Genomic DNA, 26,532 nt, shown 5'->3' with positions numbered 1-26,532 from the left:
TGCCCCACTTCCTGTTCCTGCTCCTGTCCCTTCCCCTGCCCCTGCCCCTGTCCCTTCTCCTTTCCCTGCCAGGGCCACTGCCCCTGCGCCTGCCCAAGACCCAGGTCCTATCCCTGTTCTTGCCCCTGCCTCTGACCCTGCCAGGACGGCCTCCGCTTCCCCTGCCTGCACCCCTGTTCCCGCCCCAGACCCAGAAACTGCCCCTGCTTCTTCCCCTTCAACTGCCCCCTTCCCGTCCCCTGGCCCTGCCAGGACCACTGCCCCTTCCCCTGCCCCTGCCTATGCCCCTGTTCCCGCCCCAGACCCAGCCCCTAGCCCTTGCTCCTGCTCCTTTCCCTGCCCTTGCCTGTGCTCCCGTTCTCGCTCCTGACCCAGCTCCTCCCTTGGTCCCACCGCTTCCCTGGGCCCTCACGGGGCCCCTGTTCCTGCCCCAGAGCCAGCTCCTGCCCTTGCCCCAACTCCTGCCCCTGCCCCTGTCCCTTCTCCTTTCCCTGCCAGGGCCACTGCCCCTGACCCTGTCCCAGACCCAGGTCCTACATCTGTTCTTGCCCCTGCCCCTGCCCCTGCCCCTGCCAGGATGGCCTCCCCTTCGCCTGCCTGCGCCCCTGTTCCCGCGCCATACCCAGACCCTGCCCCTGCTTCTTCCCCTTCAACTGCCCCCGGCCCTTCCCCTGGCCTTGCCAGGACCACTGTGCCTTCCCTTGCCCCTGCCTATGCCCCTGATCCCGCACCAGCCCCAGCCCCTAGCCCTTGCTCCTGCTCCTTTCCCTGCCCTTGCCTGGGCTCCTGTTCCTGCCTCTGACCCAGCTCCTGCTCTGGATCCTGCGCCGGCCACGACCGCTGACCCTGCCCCCGCCCCAGTCCCAACGTCTGCCCTGACACCTGCTCCTGTGGGGCTCCCAGACCCGCATCCAGAGCCCACAACTCTGCGGGGAGATCTCCCCGTAAAATTACCCTCCGTTCCGTCCCCTGACTCTGACATCCCCGCAGAATGTTTCCTCCCCTCCCCCTGTGTTCTTTCTCTCCTGTATGGAGTCACCGTCCTAGTCGCCTTCCATCTCCTCTATGCTGTGTATTATTTATTTTAAATAAAAGTACCTGTTTTCCCTTGAACACATCATGAGCATGAAGTGCATTCCCGACGCTGCGCCACCACACCCCAGAACGTCGCTGCAGGAGAGCTCCGTCCCCAAAGGAGACCCTGAGCCCAAGCCCTCCCTGCCCATGGCTCCCCCGGCCTGGCCCCTCGCAGCCCCTAAGTTGCTTTCTCTTTCTGTTCCTGCATGTGTTCTGGAGGTTTCTGGAAGTGGAATCCCTCAACGGGTGCCTCTGTGTCTGCCCACCCACTTTCAAAGGGCATTCGTTTGGTTTTGTTCCCTGTTGGACAGAGAATTGCCCTTATTCGATGTTGAAGCGCAGAATGGAATACAGAGGCGATGTCATCCTAGGCACCCCTTCAGGAATTCTGGGCACAATCTTGGGGCCAAGGTCCCTGTTCCTGCTGGGACACCCCAGTCAGTCCCCAGACAGGACACGGCTGTTTCCTCCCGTGGCCCACACAGAAACCAGGGAAATGCAGAAAGCCGGAAGGCACGCCGCAGAGGGCAGACGCATCGCTCCCAACCCTAGGCCAGAGAAAGGTTTCCCATGGGTCTGCTCCTGTCCATGCTCCAAGTCACTGGGTCCCACAGGGACAGAGACAGGGACAGAGACCAAACACGTGCAAGTTCGAGGGGGAGGCTGGGCACACTGGGAGTATGTGTCAGGAGATGCAGGAGCTCCCGGGCAAGGACTCGGGCAAAGGAAACCCTGGGGAGCCAGCGCTGGTCACCCTCAGACCGGCAGGGGTCAGGTCTGGGGACCAGCAGCCCTGGGGAGAACGTGAGGAAGCAGAGGTCCAAGGCAGGTCCCCTGGAGAGAAGGGGGACAGGCACCCCTGTCTGGGACCACCGTGAGCCGCACCCGTCCCAGGCCACAGGTGCACCGTTCACCTAGCAGGGCTCAGCCCGGACTCACCCCCAGAAACTCTGGCTCGGTCGTTCACAGACGTGTTTTCAGGAGCAGCTGGCACAGCGGTGGTGGAGACAGCAGGGACTGGAACCGTGTTCATGCCCAAGGAGATGGATGGGATCCTCCTCCCAGTCTTCATGACAGAATGTCCTGTGGCTACTCAGTGTCCTCTGGGGCACAGGACCGCGGCAACCCCTCCTGAGACCCCATGCCTGCCACTCTGCTCCTGGAGACATTCGGAATTTTTGGAGGAGGAGGTGGAGAGGATCCAGGATGACAGACGGCCAGGGGGAAGGAAGGTCAGCACTGGGAGGACAGATGGACCTGCCCCGAGCCACCACTCAGGACCTGAGCTGCGATTTCTTGAGACCTCACCGAAAATAATGGCTCCTGATATATAGACTGGTTTTTGCGGTTTTGTTCCCTCCCTCCCTCCCTCATTTATTCACTCTGTCATTCATTCCCCCCTCTCCTTCCCCTCTACCTGTCCCTTCCCTCCCTGACTCCATCCCCCTCCCTCCATGCCTCCCTCTCTTCCTCTCTCTCTCCCCTTTCATCCTCCTCCTTCCCTCACATCCTCCCTCCCTCCCTTTCCTCCTCCCTCTCTCCACTCCCCCTCTCCCCTCTTCCCTACCTCTCTCTTTCTCTCACTCCCATCTTCCCTCATGCCCTCCCTCATTCAGGAGAGGATCTGGGGTCCCTGCTCTGTACTGATCACTGGGGCTTCATCAGTGAGCCCCCCTCAATCCATGTGGTCACATCCACTGTGGGACATGACAGGGCAGTCCTCAGGGCTCGCAGTGGTGATGAGCACCAGGAATCTGCTCCTGAAAACAGAGGCCCATTTCACAAAGAACAGAATGGAAAGACACATGCTTAGCATTTCCTCAAGAAAAATCCAGTCCCGAAAAATGATGAAAAGTAAATATATCCTAGACTTCATGCAGTGTGACTTCTCATGGCCCATACACACTGATTCCCAGAAGCAACAAAGAGTAACTCATTCAGTGTTGACTGGTGGTTTGTGACACAACTTTTCTGACCAAGTGACATTTCAGCCAACATCTCCAGGGCCTCTGAGCTTACCCAAAGTCTCTGTGATCCTCTGACTCTTCATCGACCTCCGGGGTAGCCCAGTCCTGTTGCCTTCCTTGTCTCCTGCTTCTTCTGGGACACTTCCATGGACTCCTACCCCTGCCAGGGCCTCCCCCACCAGGAATCCCCATGCCCTGTGGCCTGGTGTCCAGATCCTGCGCTGGGTCCCTTGAGCCCCGTGCTTTGTGCAAGGCTTGTGTGCTCCCTCTGGGGTCCCTTGGCCTCTCCCGTGGGTCCCGTAGGTCCCGTGGCCTGCATCTTCCTGCACTGGGTCTCCTCTGACGAATCTGTGAGGCCAGCCTGTGCCCATGTCATGGGCATGGAAGCACGAGTCCAGAAGGTCCAGATGATCTGCTCCCAATCCCAGCCTGTGGAGCCTGGGCCAAGAATGGTCCCCGAGCAGAGGACGACTTGGGCCTAGGGAGCCCGAGGGAGGACGTAGCACAGTGAGCCCACAGGAGAGTGAGCACGGTGGGGGCCTGGCGTCAAGCCAGCGGGAAGACCACACCCCACCCGCACTGGCTCTGCCCCAGGGCTGGAGGTCATCTGGTATCTGCCCTCCCAGGCTGCAGGCTGGCAGTGACTGGCCGGGGAGGAGGCCCCGCTGGAGCAGGAGAGAGCCCTCCGCGGAGAGGAGGGGCAGGGGCTCCCAGCAGCAGGTGCACTGGGTTGAACTGAGGGGGTATCGGGAGACAGCAGTGTCTGCAGCTGGGGTCTCCACACAGACCCCCACCTCAGGCTCGGCACAAGCTTGTCTGGATGGCCTTTGTGTCCCAAACACAAAGTCTGACTCAGGCTCTCCCCTCCAGCTCCCACTCCCAAGTCTTTGCATTCAGCTCAAGTGACAAGAAAGGGCCAATAGTTCAGGTGGTGTTGGGCGCACCGAGGCGTGTGATTTTCTGGCCCACACTGTAACACTGCTGGCATTTTAGAGATCTCGGGGCTTTGATTCAAGAACTGAAAACGGAAAGCTCTCTGAAACGTGCCCTCAGCGGTACCCTCACTTTGTGCAGCTCTTCAAAGCTGCAGATTGGTTGGGATCATCTTCAGGCTGAGAAGGAAGATGAGGGGCAGAGGGGACTGAGGAGGCTCGGCGTAGACAGGAAAGGTCTGAACCACTCCTTTTGGGGGGAAGTGGGTCAGCTCCAGACTCATGGGGACAGACCTTGAGGCCATTGTGCTACATGAAATAAGTCAGTCCCCCAAGGACTGATACTGAAGGACCCCACTTGTGAGGGACGGAGAACTGAGTCATAGAGGTGGAAGGAGCTAGTGGGTACCAGGACTGGGCAGGGGAAGTGGAGGGTTAGAGTTAGGGTGAGTAGAGTTCAGTTGGCGGTGAGGACAGAGTTGTGGCAGTGGATGGCGGTGGCAGGTCCAGAAGAGCGAATGTACTCATTGCCACCGAACTGACCGTGAAACGTGCTTCAAGGTGTCAGTTACGTGTCTGTTACACCACACTAGGAAAGAAGTGAGTCAGGAGGTCAGGAACATCGTGAGTCCCAGGAGGGCCCTGGAGCGGGGATCCTGGATATCTTAGTTCTCGCTCTCACGCTCTGCCCCTTGTCGGTGACAGCTCACAGCAGGCACTCAGTGAATGCTTGCTAAGACACAGCGCAGGCAGATGGGGGCACAAGGGCAAACCCACCGGTGGGCACTGAGGAATCCCAACAGGACCTGCATCCAGACGGAGCCGGTGCCCCCATTTTACAAACACCAGCACAGAAATAGCCATTTAAAACCAAGGCAGGAACCACATATAGCCCAGGGGATTCCATTCTCCTGGAGGCTGAGCTAGCGGCCACAGCCAAGGCCTCTGGCAGCCAGGGGACTGGGGGTCTGACAGGTGGCTCGGCACACCCTTGACCCTGAAACCCCACGGGACTGGGAGGGAAGACCCAGCCAGGGCCATTCAAGAAGTGTCTGTTCAGAACCAGGGAGGAAACCTTTTCTCTCGATTGTTCTTTTTAAAGATGATGCTCAGATTGACACAGAAAAACATGTGACATAAAACTGGAGCCATTCACAGGGCCAATGACCCAGAAGTTATCAAAATGTAGTGACCACAAAGAGAGGAACTTGTGTCCCCGGGCAGGCCTCCCGTATGCAGGTGCGACTGGGGGCCTGGACATCTGGGCCTCACAGTCTCCCTCAAGGGGACCGAAGAAGGAACCTGCTCTGACGGCTCCACTGGCAGCATCCCCTGATGGACATGGGGGCAGCCCCTCGCGTATTCCTGGTGCCCGGGTGATTCTTGGGCACAGCCGTGTATCTCAGCTTCTCCATGATGGGGGAGGGGGTGGTGGGTAGCCCAGCAGCTGCGGATCCCACAGGTCCTCCAGGGGACAGTCCAGCCACTGCAGTCCCACAGGTCTTCCGGGGATAGCATCTTGGTGAGTTTGCAATCCAGCAGGTACCTGCTCAGGTGGCTCTTGTCATGCCACATGGCCTCCGTCCCATTGGCCAGGTCGCCCCCCATCGCATGGTGACAGGCCAAGGTCAGTCAGTGAACCTCCACCACCAACACCCCAAAAAGGCCCCCATGTAGTAAACGTTGCCCTGATCCCTGGGGATGTGGGCCTGGGACTACGGCTGGCACTCGTAGCTAAAGTCCTTGCAGGCTGCCCGTAGAAACTGGGGTACAAGGTGCCAAAGAGGGGGGACAGGATCTCCACACTCATGTGATCACAGAACTTCAGGTCTACGCCTGCACACCGAGTCGTCCACCTCGCGGAGGAAGTGCTGCTCGCAGAAGCAGCTGACCATCACCACGTGCTGCATGGACACAACCTGCCGGTGTGGGGCACCACGGACCTCGAGGACCACCACCCTCCAGCCCTCATGGTGGGGGCACAAGAGCCCGGCAGCCAACTGGTCGGTGAAGATGTAGCAGGTGACCCTGTGTCTCACCGTGAGGACCATTATCTTTCAACCCTCCTGGAGGGGCACATGGGCCCGGCAGCCAGCTGGTCGGTGAAGATGTAGCTGGTCACCCTGTGTCCCACCATGAAGGGCTTCTCCACTGTCTGCAAGAACAGGTCCAGGAAGACCATGTAGCTATAGGGACAGGGAACAAGGTGTGAAGAGGTTCACTGCCAGAGGCTGGCATCAGGACCCCAGAGCTGGGGGCTGTGAACATGTACACCTTCTTCAAGGGGGCAGGCTCTGGGCTGTTTTAAGCAAAAGCCACTCTACCAGCCTGTCCTGAGTGAGTCCGCCATGGGGCCTCCCTACCTCCTGCTCCCAGAGATGGGGGCCATCAGCACCCCATCTTACAAAGGGGACTCTAAGGCTTAGAAGGTTGGACACCCATGCAGCCCTACATTTAAGTGGGGGGGAAGCACACACACACCCAGCAGGCATGAGCCAGGTCATCAGGGGCAAATCGAGGCTCAGCCAACGGGGAAACAAGCCAGACGTGAAGCAGGAGGAGAGAACGGTGCTCCTGGCAGAGGCACGGCAAATGCAAAGACTTGGATCCAAGCCTGACGCACCTGTGGGCAACCACACTCCTGGGTGCCCACAGAAGGGAGGGTCTATTCTATTCTATTTAGAAATCCTTACTTAAGCTCCCAAGGTTAAGTTTTCTTTGTCCCAAGATTTCATCACAGGTTTATTTTCTTTGTCTAAAAGGTATGAAACCTGGTTCCTTGGTCATTTCTGTAGACATCAGTTTCATTATTGGGTCTCCATGTGCACATCACTACACTTCGGTTTTTTCCTCCTGTTGTTCTCTCTCATGTCAATTGCATTCTTAGCCCCGAGGCTAGAACCTTGGACCAAGGAAAATATCTTCCTCCCCTTCAATGGAGTACGGAATGCGACAGATATCCTCACTGTATTAGAAATGTACATATAAGAAAAACCTCACTGTATGCTGTATGACAGGAGATGCTGACTAAGTAATTTTGGAAATGAATGGAATATTTTGATTACGGAGAAATATACTGTATCTACACTGTGGACCCTACTTGATAAAGTTCTTTCCCATAAGAGTGGTAGCTGACCGTTCTGAAAACGCCACATCTGTATTCTGGAACAGAGCAACGACTTAAATCAACGGCAGGTGGGGAGAGCCAAGTTTGTCGGTGTTGGGGTAGGAAGCTACAGAGCAGCAAAGGGAGAAGGTCGTCATATCCCCGTGATGATGGGCCAGGTTGGAGACGTTAGTACAAACTCATCTTTACTTAATGTGCACACAGACAGTTCCACATAGAAGCCTTTACTTAGGTGTGTTTACAAAGGTGCAAACACATGCCTGTGTTGCCTTGCATTGTCCGCTGAGCACACTCAGCTCCCACAGGTGAGACTTTGATACCATCCTCTAAGAAGAGGAACCAGGGCACTTTGAAGAAATTGCTGACACTAGGACTAAGTAAATACAGAAGCAGGATAATCTTGAAGTATCAGAAAGGAAGGAAATACCAAGAGAAACCCCCACAAAGATAGAATGATATCAAAGGGAAAGTGGAGCTAATGGAAAGCCCTCCCAATAGCCAAGCAGGAATGAGCAAGCAACCAAATGCTGTAGCGCTAGAGCATAACCACGACCCTCAAATGACTGCTGTGGTGTCCACACAAGTAAAAATCAATGATTAGTTCAAAAGGAACCTACAGGCCCCAAAGGGGAGTCACTCATGTTAAGAGACCCAAATCAGCAAACCAAGACTTACTACCTAACCTAACTGCAGTTTCCCACATACACTCCATGTAACTTCTAACCACTCAACCTAAAAAATGGTCCCTTCTGGTCCCCTTAGGACAGTGACCTTGCCAAAAACAATGCATCCTTTGCTAATACTTTCCTTTTTTCAATGCCTTCTCTGCCTTTTAAATTACTTGGCTTATTAACAGATCACATAGTTTTGTTTTGTTTTTACAGATGGGTTGAATAGGCTTCTTTTAATAGAATTCCAAATAGCAGATACAGATATTCTGCTGTCCATCATCCCACAGTGTGGCTTCCACATAGTGTCTTCCTGCTCAGGAAGACACACTGTATGCACATGGGAAACACCAACTCATAGTGGGGAAGTGTGATCAACACTGCCTCAGCCAGATGGCCAGTGTTAGCAAGGGCAGTGACAAGTGGCCTCCAGAGCACATTCCCTTGATATAAAGTGGCGAAAGAGCACTTCAGTCTAATCATGAGGAAAACACCATAAGTCTGAATGCAGAACTTTCTACCAAATACCTGACCAGGTCTCCTCAATACTGCCAAGGCCATCAAAACAAGACAAGTCTGAGAGACTGTCACAGCCCAGAAGAGCCTAAAGAGACATGAGGACCACGTGTCACATGGCATATTGTTTTGGGATCCTGGATCAGGAAAAGGTAGAACAGAAGGAACCTGAATACAGTATGGACTTTACTAAATAATAACATATCAATATTTGTGCAGTAATTGTGAAAATTCTGAGGAAAAACAGAGACTAGAAATTAAAGGTCAAATAAGAAAAACCTATTGCATCAGATTGAAAACCTAGAGGAAATGGGTGATTTCCTAGTAAAAATACACTTTGACAAAATGGACCCTAAAATAAGGAAAAAACAAGCAGACCAATTAACCATCCAGGGACCTCTTCCTCTTGCTGGCTCTCCCCTCACTGTTCTGGGGTTTTCCTCTCCTGGGACAGAGAAGGAACAGGGACAGAGCTGTTCTGGGGCTCCCCTGAGGCCTGACTCCACCATCTTGTCTCCCCCAGCCATGGCCCTCCTGTGAGGACACTGTGCATGGGAAGTCTCAGGGGTTGTCAACCCTGATGTGTCAGCTAGCACTTTGGATGGCGAGGGACTGGACACACTCGCTGAAGTAAAATAAATTAACATCTTTTAATGGTAGAAATACATTAACACTTTCAAAAGGCAAGTTTAGACTGGCTTTCGACCTGGCAGGCCCAAAGCCTCACACTCTCACAGTGTGACCTGGATCCTCTCCCTCCTGCTAAGTGCTAAGTGGAGAGGCCCCATTCACGGGCACAGTCTCTCTCACTGCATCTGGAGCCTCCCACAACTCCGGGCTGACATCCACTCCCCATCCATTCTACTGGAAAGGGTTTCTCTTTCTCTGGGGTTCCATGAAGTCATGGATTTAAGTGTCTTTAGCCTGGCTTGGGTCACGCTCTCATCCTTGAAGCCATCAGAGCACCCAGTGGACAGAGCATGGGGTTGGGTCGACTTGGATCATACGTCCATCTTCAAGGTGGGTGGAATGTAGGGTCTGCCCTTTGGAACTGTTTGGATGGGAGGCAGGTGAGATGATGTGGTTGCCGAAAAGAAGCTTAGGTGCTAGAGTTGGGCGCAAGAGCAGATGCTGAGCTGGGAGGGCTGCAGACCCCCTCACTGGTGGGTGACTCCACGGCTGTGGCATCTGAAGCCCAGGAAGGGCTGCACTTAGAGTCAGCAGCTCAACTGCCCATCCGGTGCTCTTCCTGTCCTTCCACGGTGGCCAGATACTCTTTCAACGGCTGAAAAAGCAACTTTGCTGTTGGTGGGAAACTCAAGACTCCTGCCTTGGGCATTGGGTCCTCGCATCTCAGAGAATAGAAGGCGCACAGACCTCACTCATGACCCTGGGAAGAGGGAGTCCAGGAGTCACACCCACCCCACTCTCCCACACACATTAATCACCCAACCCCAGAGAACAAACTGGCTCATTTCCAGTCTCTTCTCTCTCCTTTACAGAGAGCAGAGACCAAACGTGAGGATGGTCAGGAAATTATTGTTCAGTGAAGCAGTGGGAGGCTCGAGGATTTTTCCACAACACAGAATCCACAGTGGGCTGACCACGGTCCCTGGGTCATGCTCACGGATCTCCAAGACCATGCAGCCTCAATGAGAAACTTCCACTGGAAGACACAGTTGCTCCTACATCCTTGCTTCTTAATGAATATGTGTGTCAAAGGTTTGCATTACAGTCGGGAAGCTAAAGGACTACAAGGCCAGTCAGCTATATGGCTGTTGTGGCCAAGGCCAAATTCATGGGATATAGATTCATGGAATACAGAGACATAGAAATATCCAATATTAAGAATACAGAGGATAATTGAAGGGAAAATAAAAAATAATAGAACCTAAAGAATCTATGGTATAGTATCAAGAGCTCTAATATATGGACAACTAGATTTCTTGAAGGAGAGGAGAGAGAAAACGGGGCAGGAAAAAAATTTGATTAGATAATGGTCAAATCATCCCAATTTTCGTAAAGAATTTTAAGAAGAGACTTAACTACCAATATTGCAAGCATTTTAAAATATGATGGTAATTTTGAATAATTCTATGCTAATAAATTGAAACTTTTAAATGGGGTAGACAAATTCTTAGAAAAAATAAAGTAAGTCTCTCTCTCTTCGCAGATGACATGATATTTTATATGGAAAATCTGAAAGACTCCACCCCAAACTACAAGAACTCATACAGCAATTCAGTAATCTGGCAGGATACAAAGTCAATGTACAGAAATCAGTGGTTTTCTTATACACTAACAATGAAAATACAGAAAGGCAAATTAGAGAATCGATTCCATTTACTATAGCACCAAGAACCATAAGATACCTGGGAATAAACCTAACCAAAGAGGCAAAGGATCTGTACTCGAGGAACTACAGAACACTCATGAAAGAAATTGAAGAAGACACAAAAAGATGGAAGACTGTTCTATGCTCATGGATCGGAAGAATAAACATTGCTAAATGTCCATACTGCCCAAAGCAATTTATAACTTCAATGCCATCCTGATCAAAATTCCATGGGCATTTTTCAAAGTGCTGGAACAAATAATCCTAAAATTTGTATGGAACCAGAAAAGACCCTGAATTGCTAAGGAAATGTTGAAAAAGAAAAACAAAACTGGGAGAATCACATTGCCTGATTTCAAACTTTACTACAAAGCTGTGATCACCAAGACAGCATGGTACTGGCATAAAAACAGACACACAGACCCGTGGAACAGAGTAGAGAGCCCAGATATGGACCCACAACTCTATGGTCAAATAATCTTGGACAAAGCAGGAAAAAATATACAATGGAAAAAAGACAGTCTCTTCAATAAATGGTGCTGGGAAAACTGGACAGCTATATGTAGAAGAATGAAGCCTGACCATTCTCCTACACCATACACAAAGATAAACTCAAAATGTATAAAAGACCTCAATGTGAGGCAGGAATCTATCAAAATCCTAGAGGAGAACACAGGCAGTAACCTCTTCACATCGGCCACAGCAACTTCTTTCAAGATATGTCTCCAAAGGCAAAGGAAACAAAAGCAAAAATGAACTTTTGGGACTTCATCAAGATCAAAAGCTTCTGCACAGCAAAGGAAACAGGCAACAAAGCAAAGAGGCAATCCACGGAATGGGAGAAGATAATCGCAAATGACAGTACAGACAAAAGGTTGATATCCAGGATCTATAAAGAACTCCTCAAACTCAACACACATAAAACAGATAATCATGTCAAAAAATGGGCAGAAGACATGAACAGACACTTCTCCAATGAAGACATACAAATGGCTATCAGACACAGGAGAAAATGTTCATCTTCACTAGCCATCAGGGAGATTCAAATCAAAACCACATTGAGCTACCACCTGACACCAGTTAGAATGGCCACAACCAACAAGACAGGAAACAATGTGTGTTGGAGAGGATGTGGAGAAAGGGGAACCCTCTTACTCTGTTGGTGGGAATGCAAGTTGGTGCAGCCACTCTGGAGAACAGTGTGGAGATTCCTTAAGAAATTAAAAATAGAGCTTCCCTCTGTCCCTGCAGTTGCACTACTGGTTATTTACCGCAAAGATACAGATGTAGTGAAAAGAAGGGCCATCTGTACCCCAATGTTCATAGCATCAATGGTCACAATTGCCAAACTATGGAAAGAGCCATGATGCCCTTCAACGGACGAGTGGATAAGGAAGATGTGGTCCCTATATATTATGGAATATTTTGCCTCTATCAGAAAGGATGAACACCCAACTTTTGTATCAACATGGATGGGACTGGGAGAATTATGCTGAGTGAAATAAATCAAGCAGAGAGAGTCAAGTATCATGTGGTTTCACTTACTTGTGGAGCATAAGGAATAACACAGAGGACATTGGGAAATGGAGAGGAGAAGGGAGTTGGGGGAAATCGGAGGGGGAGAAAACCATGAGAGACTGTGGACTCTGAGAAACAATCCGAGGGTTTTGGAGGGGAGAGGGTGGGGGGTTGAGTGGACCTGGTGGTGGGTATTAAAGAGGGCACGTATTACATGGAGCACTGGGTGTGGTGCATAAACAATGAATTCTGGAACACTGAAAAATAAAATTAAATTAAAAAAAAATCCTAAAGAGTTTAAAACAAAAAAAGAAAAGAAAAAATAAAATAGCTCAAACACAAATAGCAAATCAAAAAGTCTTATAACCCTAAAAAACAAAACAACTAAATCAGTCGTCAAAGGTCATTTGTCTAGAAAGACTCCAGGCTCAGATGGTCCCCCGGGGAGTTTATCAAACACGTAAGGGACAAACAATTCCAATGTTACAGAAACTCTTCTAAGGAACAGAAAATGAAAGAATAGATCTTAACTTATTTTGTAAGAGAAGCATAAATACTGATACTAAAAGTTGACAATGAGAGACTAGAACAAGGAAAGAATAGTCCGGGTTATGCACGAGCACAGGCAGAGAAATTCTCACTTAGTAAACCGGGCGGAGAACGTGGAACAATGCCAATATATCGTGATCAGTAGGATTTATCCCAGAACGCAGGGCTAGTTTAACATTATAAAATCAGTTACTATACTCCACATATCAACAGATTAAAGGAGGAAGAAAAGCCCTAAGTTCATCTCCATGGCAGCAGAAAAAGCGTTTGGAACCGGTCCTCTTTGGGAAGACTTTGGCCTTGCACTAGAGTTAGAGGTGCACATACCCACCAGGTCTGCTCCAGGGCATCCTCCCGGTACAAGAACATTCGTGGCAACACTATTCTCAGTGACCAAGTGCAGATACACCGGTGTGTACCAGAGGACAGTGAACAGGTGCGGAGTTTCTCACCGTGGAGACCTGCACAGAATGACAGGAGGGAGGGGCCGCGGCTCTGTGTGTTCACAGACACGTGTGAACTCAGAACCGCATCCATCTGCGAATCTCACAAACACGACGTAGGAGCTCTCGAGGCCAGGAGACCCACACTACCGTGCAGCTGTGTGTGTGGGTGGCATGGGGACATCCCCCGTCAGGGCAAAGACGGTCTCAGAGTGGGAATGGCGTGAGGGAAAAAAAGGGCTTCAGAGGCTTTCAGACACTCGGTACCCTAACGTGAGTGATGCTAAACAGAGGAGATTACCCAGTGATCTATATTTTCCTTTGATCCTACGACAGGTCACAATAGAAAAGAAAAAAATAACTAAGAGGAAACAAAACAGGACTCTCACCTTGAACCCCGGGAGCTGAGTCTGCATAGTCGGGACTTGAGCTCTCCTTGTGTTTCTTCAGGATAGAATCCACGTCCTCGGTGGGACCACCCACCCGGGCCAGACTGCAGAGGCCTCTTGCCACACCACTCTGCCCCTGCACCTGCCGGCCAGAGGTCAGGCCCAGGGAACACAGAGGCCCTGAGGAGGTCCTCGCCCCCACAGCGGTCCATCTGGTCCGTGGCATTTCCACCCGCTACCGGGACCTCGGTTCACTTGCTCAAGTCTCTCTGCCAGAGACGGCATCAGCTGGCCTCCTGCCTAGGCTGAGCTCAGCAGACAGTGTATGTTGGTCCCACTAAACTGAGGTAACGCTTGGAACACCTGGCAGAGACTCCATTTCTGCCACACGTCCTGCACTGTAGGTGCTCGTAGGGGACTGAGGATGGGTGCAGCCCTCCTGAAGCCAAAGCCTGGTGGGGAGGCAGACGTTACCGCGACAGCCACAGGAATGACGTGCAGAGCTGCGGCTGCAGGGAGAGCCTTTGAAAGGGCCCAGATTGGCTAGAGAGGTGGGGGGGGGGCGTGCTTGGCAGAGGGGGGGTTTCAGGTGAGATCTGCGGAGGAGGAGGAGTTGGCGAGGGGCGGCCGGAGTGCAAAGTCCCTGTGGGTGCAGAGTATGACTGATCTGTGGCTCTAGGAGCCTTTTCACTTGTCTCCGGCCCCCCACACTCCACTAAAGGCAGCCAAAACCAGTTCAGACCTGACTTAGGGGTGGTGGACAACTTCTGTAGGAGTGGGAGATGGGTCAGCCCTCAACAACGTTCCTGAAGCCCAGCCCTGGCTGACATGGTGGCCAGGACTGAAGGGTCTGAGCCCACACCACGGTTTGCTCTCTCAGGGGCTCTCCATGTCCTCAGCGGCAGGCCCCCCCAGTGTGCTGTAACACACAGGAGGCCCTGCTCTGAGATCGCTCTCGCACTCCAAGGCTGACTGGATGTTTGCCTTCACAGGAGGGGAGGGCCTGAGTCTCTCTTTGTCAGAGTAAAGTCGTGAGAACAATGGAATGTGTGTGAGCAGAGTTGCCCACATCTGCCACTGAGTTCCCTGGAAGGGCAAAGGGTTTGCAGGGTCAGAACAGGTGGATTTTCTAAACCCTCTCATTATATTTGGTTTTCACTACTTCTGAACTGGAAACAATTTATTTTTATTTTTTAAAGATTTTATTCTTTATTTATGTATTTATGTGTATGTTTATTTATTTGACAGAGAGAGAGGGAGAGGGAGAGTACAAGCAGGGGGAGGGGCAAAGGGGGAGGGAGTAGGAGAAGCAGGCTCCCTGCTCAGCAGGCAGCCCCATGCTGCCGGACTCCCAGGACCCCGGGGATCACGACCTGAGCAGATGCTAAACCAACTGAGCCACCCAGGCGCCCTGAACTGGAAACAATCTTAATTCCTGTGCTCTGTGATTGTCCTGCTGTGATAGAGGGTATAGTTCCTCTGGGTTTCTCAGAAAAATTAGCAAATTAACACATTAGAAACTTCCTACATGTCAAAGATTTTTATCTCAATGCTATTTACTTAAATATGAAATGCTGGTTGAGAGAAAAACAGCAAAACCTTCAACAGAAGAGACTCTTTAGTAAGACTGCTACGTGCTTCAAACAGGTATTTGCGGGTCATCTTTGTTTTCCTGCTTTGTCCTCAAGGAGCAAATAGTGGAGAGTTTTTCGAAAAGCGGACTGTGGAGGGCCAGGACATATGGGTTTCTGCTCAGGGTCCCATGTGAACTGTGAAGGGGCTGTCGGGGATACAAGAGCCAGTGCCCAGCTGCTCCGTGACCTGTGCGTGGGGTCAGCCAGCCCGCACCGCCCGGAGAACGGGGACAGCCTCACAGCAGAAGTCCTGCTCTGGGTGTGAGCCCCCTGCCTCTCTGTGCTGCTGTGTCCTGAAGGTGGTCACAGCCATTTGGCCACTTTCTGATGTTTAGGGACTGTGGAAACATTCACCTGGAAAGTTAATACTTGCTGTTACTATATTCCTTTACTGTACCTTATCAGAAAAACAAGGGGTTGAGATAAAAAGAGATGAACTACCCAGACACTAAATTTAAGTGGTGTCTACAAAATAGAAAATATGAAAAGTTACCGTCTTCTACAGACAAGCGAATGAAGAATGGCACAATTCATAACCAGATTGGATCTTAGAGCGGCTCAAAAATATCTCTCTATTTGAGACTTCTCAAAGTTCACAAAGTGAAGGCCAAACCGCAGCTGTGGCCCGGAGCCCCCCAAGGCCCTGACCCTTCGTGGTGGGGTCTCCCGGGGCTGTCAGCAGGGGAGACCCAGCCCACTCTCCAGACACTTCCTCTTCCTGCCATAGAAGGCCAATGTAGACCCATAGGTCATCTCCCCAAGGACATCCCAAAGCCACACAGGCCATGACCCCAGCCCCCACACTACCCCTTTGTAGTCCCAGTCCTCAGGGCTGCTGTGCCCGCTGCTCCCTCTGTGGGGTGGGCCTGACCACTAACAACAGGGGGTGGGGATGGGCACTGGGGACGGGTGTGCTGTGCTGAGTGCTGTGACGTGTGTAAGCCTGGGGATTCACAGACCTGCACCCCTGGGGCTAATAATACGTTTTGTATCAATAAAAAAAACGCTTACTCTGTCTTTTGTTTGGCTGGGCATCTCTGTCACGGGGATGTGAGGGCTGGGTGGGCACGGCTCGCCTCTGTGCGTGTCCAGCTCAGCGCCCAGCTCAGCGTCCAGAGCGCATCAGGTGCACAGAAGAGGGTGCCCCCCATCGCTCTGCTGCTTCCCTGTGAGGCCGACCTCATGGCCGCCCCGGTGTGGGCTCATGACGAGCAGCATTCCCAGCCACTCCTTCACAAACACACACAGCCATTCACAAACACACTTCCTTCTGCTTGCTGCTGTCTGCCTGTCCTTTATTTGGGGCGATAAAGGTTAAAAATTCCAAGGACTGATGAGGCAAGCTGGTCCGGCGCAGGAGACGCCTGAGGAAGGGGAGGAAGGCAGTGCGAGAGCCTGCAGGAGAAGGAGACACCAAGGGCTGAACCAGAATGGGACCCCCCAGAGCCTGGCCCTGCCTCAGTGCAACCGATGCTCTGCAAGCACCCCAAGCCGGCCCCACGCAGGCTTCCCTCTGGCTGGTGAACCGGACTCTCACTCAGAGAATTTCCACCATCCCCCGGGGGCACAGCGTCTGCCACGAGGGGGGCTCCCTGAGCGCGGTCCCTGCACGGAGGCCGGCGGGGCGGTTCTCCTCGGATACATGCTCCGTCCATCCTGGCCACCGGGACGCCCACTCAGAGGTTTCACATGGGATTCTTGCCTGGGACCAGCCGAGTCCCAAGATAATCTCCGACTGAGACTTTGGCTGAAAGCAGGAGCAATTGTAGAACACGAGCTGAGGACGGAAACCGGCTTCTACCGTGACCCCGCCTCTGGCGGCCTCCAGAGCCGAGCCCCAGGCAGCACGGCTTGCGGCCAGCGCCTCGGGTCCTTGCGCGCAGAGCACACAGCGAAAAGACGGCACCGGCTCTGAGTGCCCACAGGGAGATCTGACCAGACACTAGACGGCGTGTGACCTCGCACACACGATTCTGCGCTTTCACAGCCCGGGCATGTGCCGAGAAACAACCGGAGCCCTCTGGGTCTACCCAAGTGACACCGCACCATCTCACCGTTCTGATGCTTGTGTAACTGCGGTCTTTCCTACTCAGCGTGGCCTTTGAGGCTTCTCCGTGTGCATTCGTTTCCTCTGCTGCGCTCCTTCGTGTAAGTGAGCGATGCGCTCCGCTGTCCCCACCGCTGTTGGACACTCAGGGCTGGCCTGACAGTGCTCGAGGGCTTGCTGAGCCCCTAGAAACTGCCAGTGTTCCTCTCCGGTGTGTGTCCGTCTTCTTGGGATTTGCGGACCATGAAGTTTCTTTGCCACTTCCACGGACACTCACCACCACCAACTCTCAGCAGACACCAAACCCTGGGGATTTTTAGGCCATACTATTTAAAAATATTAAATGTTTTAGCTTGATATTGTATTTTATAAAAACTATTTTTGGGGCACCTGGGTGGCTCAGTGGGTTAAAGCCTCTGCCTTCGGCTCAGGTCATGATCCCAGAGTCCTGGGATCAAGTCCTGCATCGGGGTCTCTGCTCCGCAGGGAGCCTGCTTCCCCCTCTCTCTCTGCCGGCCTCTCTGCCTACTTGTGATCTCTGTCAAATAAATAAATAAAACCTTAAAAAAAAACTATTTTTAACTTTAAATAATTTTGGGCCTTACCTACTTGGGTAAGTGACAGATATGAGAGTCTGCCTACGCTTACATTTTCCTAATTACTAGAAAGAATGAACATTTTTTTATTTATTAATCATTACAGTTTAGTGTTTTGAAATGCCAGTTCTTAACCTTTGCCTAATTTCCCATGAGACTGTCTCTCTGTGTTTCACTTTTTTTTTTTTTTTCTTTTTTAGTTTTTAAGAACTCTTTTTGTGTTCTGGGTCCTGATCACTACTTGACTTCAACAGATTCAAACATACCCATTTTGTGGATTATCTTTTAAATTCATCCTCCTCATGTCCACGGATAGGAATTTAAATTAATTTAATCTTAACGTAGTCAAGTATGTTAGCATTTTATTCGCAGCCCGTGCTGTGTGCATTTATCAAATTATCAAACACTTCCTTATCCCAATTTCACCAGTCTTCTTTTTTCTTCAGTTTTAAGGTTTTGCTTCTCATAATCTGTTCTTCTATTTGCAATTTATTTTTATTTTTTTAAGATTCTATTTATTTATTTATTTGACAGAGAGAGAGAGCACAAACAGAGGGAGCTGCTGAGAGAAAGAGGGAAGCAGGCCCCCGCTGAGCAGGGAGCCTGATGTGGGCCTTCATCCCAGGACCCTGAGATCATGACCTGAGCCGAAGGCAGAGGCTTAACCCACTGAGCCACCCAGGCACCCTGCAATTTATTTTTAGTGAGGTAATACATAACATAGAACTCACCATTTCAGCCATCTTACAGTTCGACGATATTCGGTGAATTCATGTCTAATGCAACCAGCACCACCATCTGGCTCCAGAGCCTTGCCCATACAAGACAAATTGGATTCCTGGAGCATTAACCCCCCCAACCCCCATCTCTATGGATTTGTCCACTCCAGATAGCTCACATACATAGAATCGCACAGTAAGTGTGTGGCCTTTGTGTCTGGTTTCTTTCCACTAGTAAACTGTTTTTAACGCTCATCCATGTTGTAGCATGAATCAAAATGTCCTTTCCTTCTATGACTGAAGGATATTCCACTGCATGGATCTACCACGTTTTCTTTATTGATTCATCTGTGGATAGAAATTGGATTGTTTCTTTTTGGCAATTGTGAAGAGTGTTGCTACAAACACCTATGTACAAGTATTTCTGCTCATTTATATTTTCATTTCTCTTGGGTATCTACCCAGGAACGGATCCTCGGTCACAGGGCAATCTATGTTTAACTTTTTAGTAAATGCCCAACTTTCCCACAGAGGCTGAAGAATACTACATTTCCAAGAGCAATGTACAAGGGTTCCAATTTCTCTATACCCTCACATACACTTTTTATTCACCCTCCCCTTTTTAAAACAGTTCTGGCGAGGTATCTCACTGTGCTTTTGACTTACACATCCCTAGTGATTAACAACTCTGAGCATCTTTTCATGTGCTTCTTGATATCTGTTTCTCTTCTCTGGAGAAAGGTCTATTTAAGTCCTCTGTCTGTTGTTTACCTCGATTGTTTGTCTCAGTTGTTGAGCTAAGGAATTCTTTATATACTTTGGATACTAATCCCTTCTTGAAAATAAGACTCCCAAATATTTTCTCCCATTCTGTGTGTTGTCTTCACTTTCTTGATGTGTGCTTTGATGTACAAAAGTTTCAAATTTTTATGAAGTCCAATTTATGTGGAGATTCCTTAAGAAATTAAAAATAGAGCTTCCCTATGACCCTGCAATTGCACTACTGGGTATTTACCCCAACTGTTTTTGCTATTAGGGCCACTTGCAATTTCATATTAATTTGAGGATCAGTTTTCCATCTTTGAAAAAAAAATACTGCTGATGTTTGATAGGAATCATGTTGAATCTGTAGGTCACTTTGAGTAGCACTGATATTTTGATGTAGTTAACTCTTCTACATATTTTTCTTATGTAGCTTGTGTTCTTTGGAGTCGTAGCTAAGAAACCACAGCCAAATCCAAGGTCATGAAGATTTATCCCAATTTTCTTCTAAAAATTTCATAGCCTTAGCTCTTGCATTTAGGTCTTTGATCCATTTGGGTCAGTTTTTAATATGGCATGAAGTAAGGGTCCAATTTCATTCTTCCATATGTGGATGTCCAGTTTTACCAGCACCATTTGTTGAAAATACTGTCTTTTCCCATTGGATGTTCTTGTCATCTTTGTTAAAAATCATTTAATCATATATGTAAATGTTTGTTTCTGAGTTCTCTATTCTGTTCCATTCATCTCTATCTGTCTTTATATCAGAACAAAGCTATGGGAGTTTTCATTACTGTAGCTTTCCAGGTAATGTGAGTCCTCCAACTTTGTTGTGCTTCCAACTTTTTTTTTTCAAAATTGCAGCAATGGCCATAGTCGCCAAACAGTGAAAAGAACCAAGATGCCCTTCAACAGACGAATGGATAAAGAAGATGTGGTCCATATGTACTATGAAGTATGATGCCTCCATCAGAAAGGACGAATACCCAACTTTTGTATCAGCATGGACAGGACTGGAAGAGATTATGCTGAGTGAAATAAGTCAGCGAAGTTGCAAAGTACAAGACCAAACACACAAATCAGTTGTGTTTCTATACACCAGCAATGAATAATTTAAAAGTGAAATTAAGAAAATAATTCTATTTAGAATAGCATCTAGTAGAATTACTTAGGACTAAATCTAATTAAGGAAGTGAAAGACTTGCATGCCAGAAACTACAGCACACTGTTGAAAGAAAGTAGAGATGACCTAATAAATGGAAAGACATAGCATGTCCATGGATAAGAAGAGTTAACTACATCAAAATATCAGTGCTACTCAAAGTGACCTACAGATTCAACATGATTCCTATCACACATCAATAGTATTTTTTTTTCAAAGATGGAAAACTGATCCTCAAATTAATATGAAATTGCAAGTGGCCCTAATAGCAAAAACAGTTGGGGTAAATACCCAGTCGTGCAATTGCAGGGTCATAGGGAAGCTCTATTTTTAATTTCTTAAGGAATCTCCACACTATTTTCCAAAGTGGCTGCACTAACTTGCATTCCCACCAACAGTGTAAGAGGGTTCCCCTTTCTCCACATCCTCTCCAACACATGTTGTTTCCTGTCTTGTTGGTTGTGGCCATTCTAACTTGTGTCAGGAGGTATCTCAATGTGGTTTTGATTTGAATCTCCCTGATGGCTAGTGAAGATGAACATTTTCTCATGTGTCTGATAGCCATTTGTAGGTCTTCGTTGGAGAAGTGTCTGTTCATGTCTTCTGCCCATTTTTTGACATGATTATCTGTTTTGTGTGTGTTGAGTTTGAGGAGTTCTTTATAGATTTTGGATATCGGCTCTTTGTGTATAGTGTCATTTGCGAATACCTTCTCCCATTCCGTGAGTTGCCTCTTTGTTTTGTTGACTGTTTCCTTTGCTGTGCAGAAGCTTTTGATCTTGATGAAGTCCCAAAAGACCATTTTTGCTTTTGTTTCCTTTGCCTTTGGAGACATATCTTGAAAGTTGTTGTGGCCAGTGTCGAAGAGATTGCTACCTTGTTCTCCTTTAGGATTCTGATGGATTCCTGCCTCATGTTGAGGTCTTTCATCCATTTCGAGTTTATCTTTGTGTACGGTGTAAGACAATGGTCGAGTTTCATTCTTCTACATATAGCTGTCCAGTTTTCCCAGCACCATTTATTGAAAAGACTTTCTTTTTTCCACTGGATATTTTTTCCTGCTTTGTCGAAGATTAGTTGACCATAAAGTTGAGGGTCCATATCTGGGCTCTCTACTCTGTTCCACTGGTCTATATGTCTGTTTTTGTTCCAGTATCATGCTGTCTTGGTGATCACAGCTTTGTAGTAAAGCTTGAAATCGGGCAATGTGATGCCCCCAGTTTTGTTTTTCTTTTTCAATATTTCCTTAGCAATTCGGGGTCTCTTCTGGTTCTTAGGGAGAAAGTTTTCAGTCTTTCACCATTGTGAATGATGTTAATTGGGTTTTCCACAAATACTGTTCCTCGTGTCGAAGAATTTTCTCTCTAATTGTCATTTTCTGAGAGCTTTTTTCTTGAGATGGTGGTGGATTTTTAAAAATATCTTTCCTGTGTCAATCAAGATAAATTTCCTGCCCCACATTGTTCAGTTATAGTGATGTACTCCACCATTTTTTTCCTGTGGAGCCACCTTTACATTCCTGGGATCAATCTCACTTATTCATGTAACCCTCTAATGTGCTGTTGGGTTCTATTTGCTAAAATTTTGTTGAAATTGTTTCCATCTTCAGATATTCATCAGGGATGTTGGCCTGTAGTTTTCTTGTGATGTCTTTATCTGGCTTTGGGATCAGAGATGCTGTTCTCATAGAATGAATTAGAAACTATTCCCTCCTCTTCAGTTTTTTAGAGGAATTTGAGGAGGCACATCTACTCTTACAACCTCTAAATGTGGGCATATTCCCATCTCAGTCGTGGCCCCTCGTCCCTTCTGTCTGCACATTCAGTCCCTCCTCTCTAAACACACCCATGTGTGGGCATTTCCAGCTCTGTGTTTCCAGCCAGACCTCTGACCCCTGCTCTCAGCCCAACACAGCTAACAGATGTCTCAGTGTCAACATGCCTTCTCCTCCCTAGCCTGCTTCTTCCTGAGTCTCTTCCACTGCAGTAAAGGGGGCCAAATCTGACCAAAATCTACTGTAGCTAATTTAAGCAGGCTGGGATGTACTATAAGATATTAGGGAGATTATAGCGTCCGTGCGAGGGTCAGGTAAACAGGAAAATCCAGAAATGTTGGAGAAACACTCAACCATACTGGAGGACTGTTTTAGGCAACCTCCCCACAGCCCTGTTTCCTTCCACCCAGAACCACAGCTGCCAGGGATGAGACCCAAACTGTCCCAAATGAACCAAACCTCTTCATTGCCAGTCTGCTAGAAGAGTCACTACTTCCTGCGGTTCCTTCCACATTTCACGTGGTGCAAGTGTTACCAAAACCAGGCATGTCTGCTCTGACCCACGGGATCTGAGACACGTGGTTTTGTGGTCTCCAGCTTCGACCTACAGGGAGTATGCTACTGGGGGCTGGCACAGGCCACTCTCCCGCTCAGCTATGCTTTCCCTGCTTCTCCAGGGATCCCGCTGTCAGCTGCTTCTCTCCAGTCTCTCTGACTTTCCTGGGGCTGCTTCTCCTCCCCTCTGTCCCTCCCACCTCCACCCAGCCCATCATTCTCACTGAGACTGTGGCAGTTGCTTCCTGGTGGGTCTCCCTGCCTAGACCAGCTGTGGGCTCCACACTGCAGCTAGGGGGACATGTTTGGAATGTAAATCAGATAATGTCACTTCCTTCCCAAACTCTCTCCACAGTGCTTTCTCACGACACTCAGAATAAAACAAATTTCATTGCCATGACCTACTTATCCCTGCTGCATTTTCAATCCTGATTGCTCTGCATCAGGCCATTGTCTGACAGGCCAACATTGTCACCATGTTACCAGGTACAAAGCCTTCCTCAAACACACCAGAACCATTCCCACCCCAGGGCGGGCCTTTGCACACATGAAGTAGCAAGCAGATGGCTCCACGCTCTCTTCTGGTCCCTGCATAGTCTTCTCTGTCAGAACCCCCTGCTTTACTCTGCTTTATTCTCTGTTCCTTGGTTTATTTGTCTCCCTCCATTGGAACGTCAGACCCCCAGGGGTCTGACCCACTGGCCCAAAGTCGGGGAATCAAAAGTACTTCTGGAGTAAATCAAGCCATTTCAGTAGTCCAAATTTTGGGGAAAACTTCTTAGAAAACACTTCTAACTCTGTGGATACACAACAAAGAAGGACCCAGATTCTTAAAAACTTCGGCTGTCCCTGTGCAGGCTCTGCTTTCCCTCTGCACAAAGGATGTGGCAAGTGGGCTTCACCTGTAGACCCCCAAATCTCCAGTAAGAGTGACATTCCAGGGCTGCACCCTGACCAGCCATCAGGGGAACTGTTGGCCTCCCCTGTCAGCTCCTGGACCCTGGAGAAGCTGACCTCAGGGACAAAGTCGTCTCCTCTGGAGGTGTGCCAACTTTCCCAAGTTCTGTCCTGGCAGGTGCTTTGGGACCTCACAGGTTTATAAAGAATGGCTCCTTTCCTGGAGCATCATGGGTAGGACTCCCACAGGGAGAGGAGGTGAGAGGAGGATGAGGCAGGGATGGTGGGGGCTTTGGGGACTGAAGGACACCCAGGTCCCCAAGCACTGAGACAGGCCTGGAGGTTCCAAGAAGCTGAGCTGATGAGAGAGGCAGGGGACAATCAGAAGAATTCAAACAAGCCAGCGTGATGGGTGAAGGAGGCAACTCCTCCGTGCCTCAGCTTGATTCCTTCTGTGACCTGCGGCCAGGAGCCTTCCGCTTCCAGCGCGGCTTATTCCTCTGTACAACTGAAGTTCGTCCCTACGTGAGCCCGTTTGTCCTGCACTGGGTGGGATGAACAGTGCCCATGTTTCTAGTCAAGACACCGTGCAGGGTGAGAGATCAGCGGGCCCTTCTGTGAGGCCCCCCGCCCCCCACCAAGGAGACTCTCCTGCACCCCGTCAGCCAATGCACTCACTTGGACGGAAGAGAAAGCGAGTCCGTCTACGCCAGTGTAAACCAGGTACCAGTCTGTTCACACTGGGGGGAACCAGGGGCTGATGGTCTTCCGGAGCAGAAATCGGGGTCTGGTGGGTCTACACTGGCGGAAATCCGACGCAGCGCCCCAGCCACTGGTCTGAGAATACAATCCCGGGTCCCCAGGCTTCCTGAGAACAAAAGTAAAAGCAAACGCCCCGCCACCACCCGGCCTCGCCTCGGAGGGAGGAGCCCTGCGCCCCAGCCCCGCTGACCGCCCAGGTGAGGGCACCTGCGCGCTGGGTGCGCCTGCGGGAGGTGAGAGCGGCGCCCCCTCCCCGCAGTCTTCCCAGATCCCCCGCCCCCAGCCCAGGGGAGGGGGTCAGCCCCGCCGGGAGCGCTCTGCGGGGGGAGGGGGTCAGCCCCGCGGGGAGCGCTGTGCGGGGGGAGGAGCGCTCCGCGGAGGAGGGGCCTTTTCCCGGGCAGGAGGTCCGCCCCGCGGGGGAGGGTCCCGGGCCGCCTGCGGGTCCCGCTCGCGCCTAGGGGCGGGCGGGGCGGGCGGGCGCCGGGAGCGGGGCGCGCGGGACAGTGGCCTTTATGGGAACGTTTTCCTCCAAGGTCGGACAAAGGCGGCACCACCATGGCTCGCAGCGCGGCCGACAAGGTCTCCGGCACCGAGGTAGGGTCCGGCGGGTGGGGACCGGGAGGGGCACCGGAGGGCCGGCCGGGGCGCGGCGGGAGGGAGCTTGGGCTTTCCGGGCGCTTAGAGACCGTTTAGCAAACTCTGCCTCCAGCTGGCGAGTCCTCCCGAGAAGATGCGGTTTCCGGACCGGTTTGCGTTGCCGGGGTCGGGAGGGAGGCGGGCAGTGCGGGACTCGAGCGCTGGCGGAGGCTGCGCGGGTTCTCCGGTTACTCACTAGCTGGGAAGCGGGAGGACGAGCCCCGTCACCCCGGGCGCTCCCAAGACAAAGAGCTTGTACTCGCGGTTCTCCACAAAGATCGACTTCTACGTTGGAATCGGAGGGTTTCAACCCGGAGCGTCGCCCGGGGAAGCGAGACCGCCCTTCCCGGAGCGGAACAGGGGCCAGACCCGGGGCCAGACGCGGCCTGTGTCTCGGCTGCGGAATGCGCTCTCCGCGGGAGGCCGGTTGCAGACGGTTGGCCGTGATGATTCCACACGGCGCTTTTTCCTAACGAGTGTAGCTGGCACTTTCTCATTAAAAATGAAAACATATCATTAAGAAATTAAGTTAAATGTAGCTGCAACTCTGCATGATGAGTAGTTCAGGAGTCTGCGCCGGGCACTGGCGGACCTTTCGGCGGGGCTGGGGCTGCTCAGAGGAGGCGGGGCTTGGCGGGTCAGGAGAGATTTCCGAGGGGCCCTCCTGAGGTCGGCTTCCCGTTTCCCTGAACCTGCTTCAGATTCGCAGGGTTTTGAGTGAGGAGCATCTGAACGTGTCAGTCTTTGCGCTCAGTGAAAGTACACTCGGGTTCTGAGATGTTGAACAGCAGCACCGGGTTTCCGTGCCTGGCAGAGTCGTGTCTGCATTGGCTGTGCTGCGCGTCCGACGCCGGGGTAGCAAACCCACTCCTGATTCTGAGGCAGCACCATTTTGATCTCACTGTGCTTTGGGGGACAAGTGGGCAGTCCAGGTGGGCCTGGAGAGGACAGCCCTGAGCTTCCCAGTGGGCCCGTGGGCCTGGGTCCCTGCTGACCTGTGACAAGCAGGACAGGCCTCCCCGTTGTATCCCCATCAGGCGGGCCTGGTCTGAAATGGTCTCTGTGGAACGTGGGCCTCTGTGTCTGCAGCATCCTTGGGTGGTCTCCCAGGAGTACTGTATTCCTTGTGAAGCAGCCCCCCAAATGCCAGACTAAGGAAATAAAGCCGGCCCTGAATTTGCCCTGAGGCTCTCTGAGATGTGTGTTCACTGGTTGTATCGTCCAACCAAACACAGGAAACCCCAAATCCCAGATCTCAGCATTTTTGGTGAGAATAACTCAGGCCCAGTTCACACACCACCATCTCCCTCCTTCCAAACAGAGCTTATGTGCCCTCTCTCTGTTTGACCTGAAAAGCTGCTCGCTACCCATTGTGCAGCCAAGGGGCAGCCCTGAAGCAGTGGTTTCCTCTCCACACACTTGTGCCCTGAAGCAGTGGGCCCCTGTTCAGGATGTGTCCTCCTGCCC

The 26,532-nt window shown here is 50.8% G+C and overlaps 1 protein-coding gene, 1 long non-coding RNA gene and 1 pseudogene across 4 annotated transcripts in view; 1 reads left to right on the top strand and 2 right to left on the bottom strand.

The window, feature by feature from the left end:
• Positions 1–4,433: 4,433 nt before the first annotated feature.
• Positions 4,434–6,326, bottom strand: LOC123939323 (annotated as a pseudogene).
• Positions 6,327–24,073: 17,747 nt separating this feature from the next.
• LOC123938919 lies at positions 24,074–25,615 on the bottom strand. Its single transcript, XR_006817788.1, has 3 exons — positions 25,262–25,615; positions 24,346–24,535; positions 24,074–24,212 (listed from the first exon to the last, which is right to left on the bottom strand). It is a non-coding gene; the product is annotated as an uncharacterized LOC123938919 (long non-coding RNA).
• PLEKHG4B (pleckstrin homology and RhoGEF domain containing G4B) overlaps positions 24,634–26,532 on the top strand; it is a 79,721-nt gene continuing 77,822 nt past the window's right edge. For 2 of the 3 annotated variants that reach the window (XM_046000704.1, XM_046000705.1), the window contains exon 1: positions 24,715–25,023. In XM_046000704.1, the coding sequence (XP_045856660.1) occupies positions 24,985–25,023 (39 nt within the window). In that variant the 5' untranslated portion in view covers positions 24,715–24,984. Of the gene's footprint in view, positions 24,663–24,714; positions 25,024–26,532 lie in introns of those variants that run through there. The other variant, XM_046000703.1, reaches the window with a different exon arrangement.

The sequence above is a fragment of the Meles meles genome, chromosome 3, assembly GCF_922984935.1.
Source record: "Meles meles chromosome 3, mMelMel3.1 paternal haplotype, whole genome shotgun sequence".
NCBI classification, from domain to species: Eukaryota; Metazoa; Chordata; class Mammalia; order Carnivora; family Mustelidae; genus Meles; species Meles meles.
This window is presented reverse-complemented; position numbering and strand designations above follow the sequence as displayed.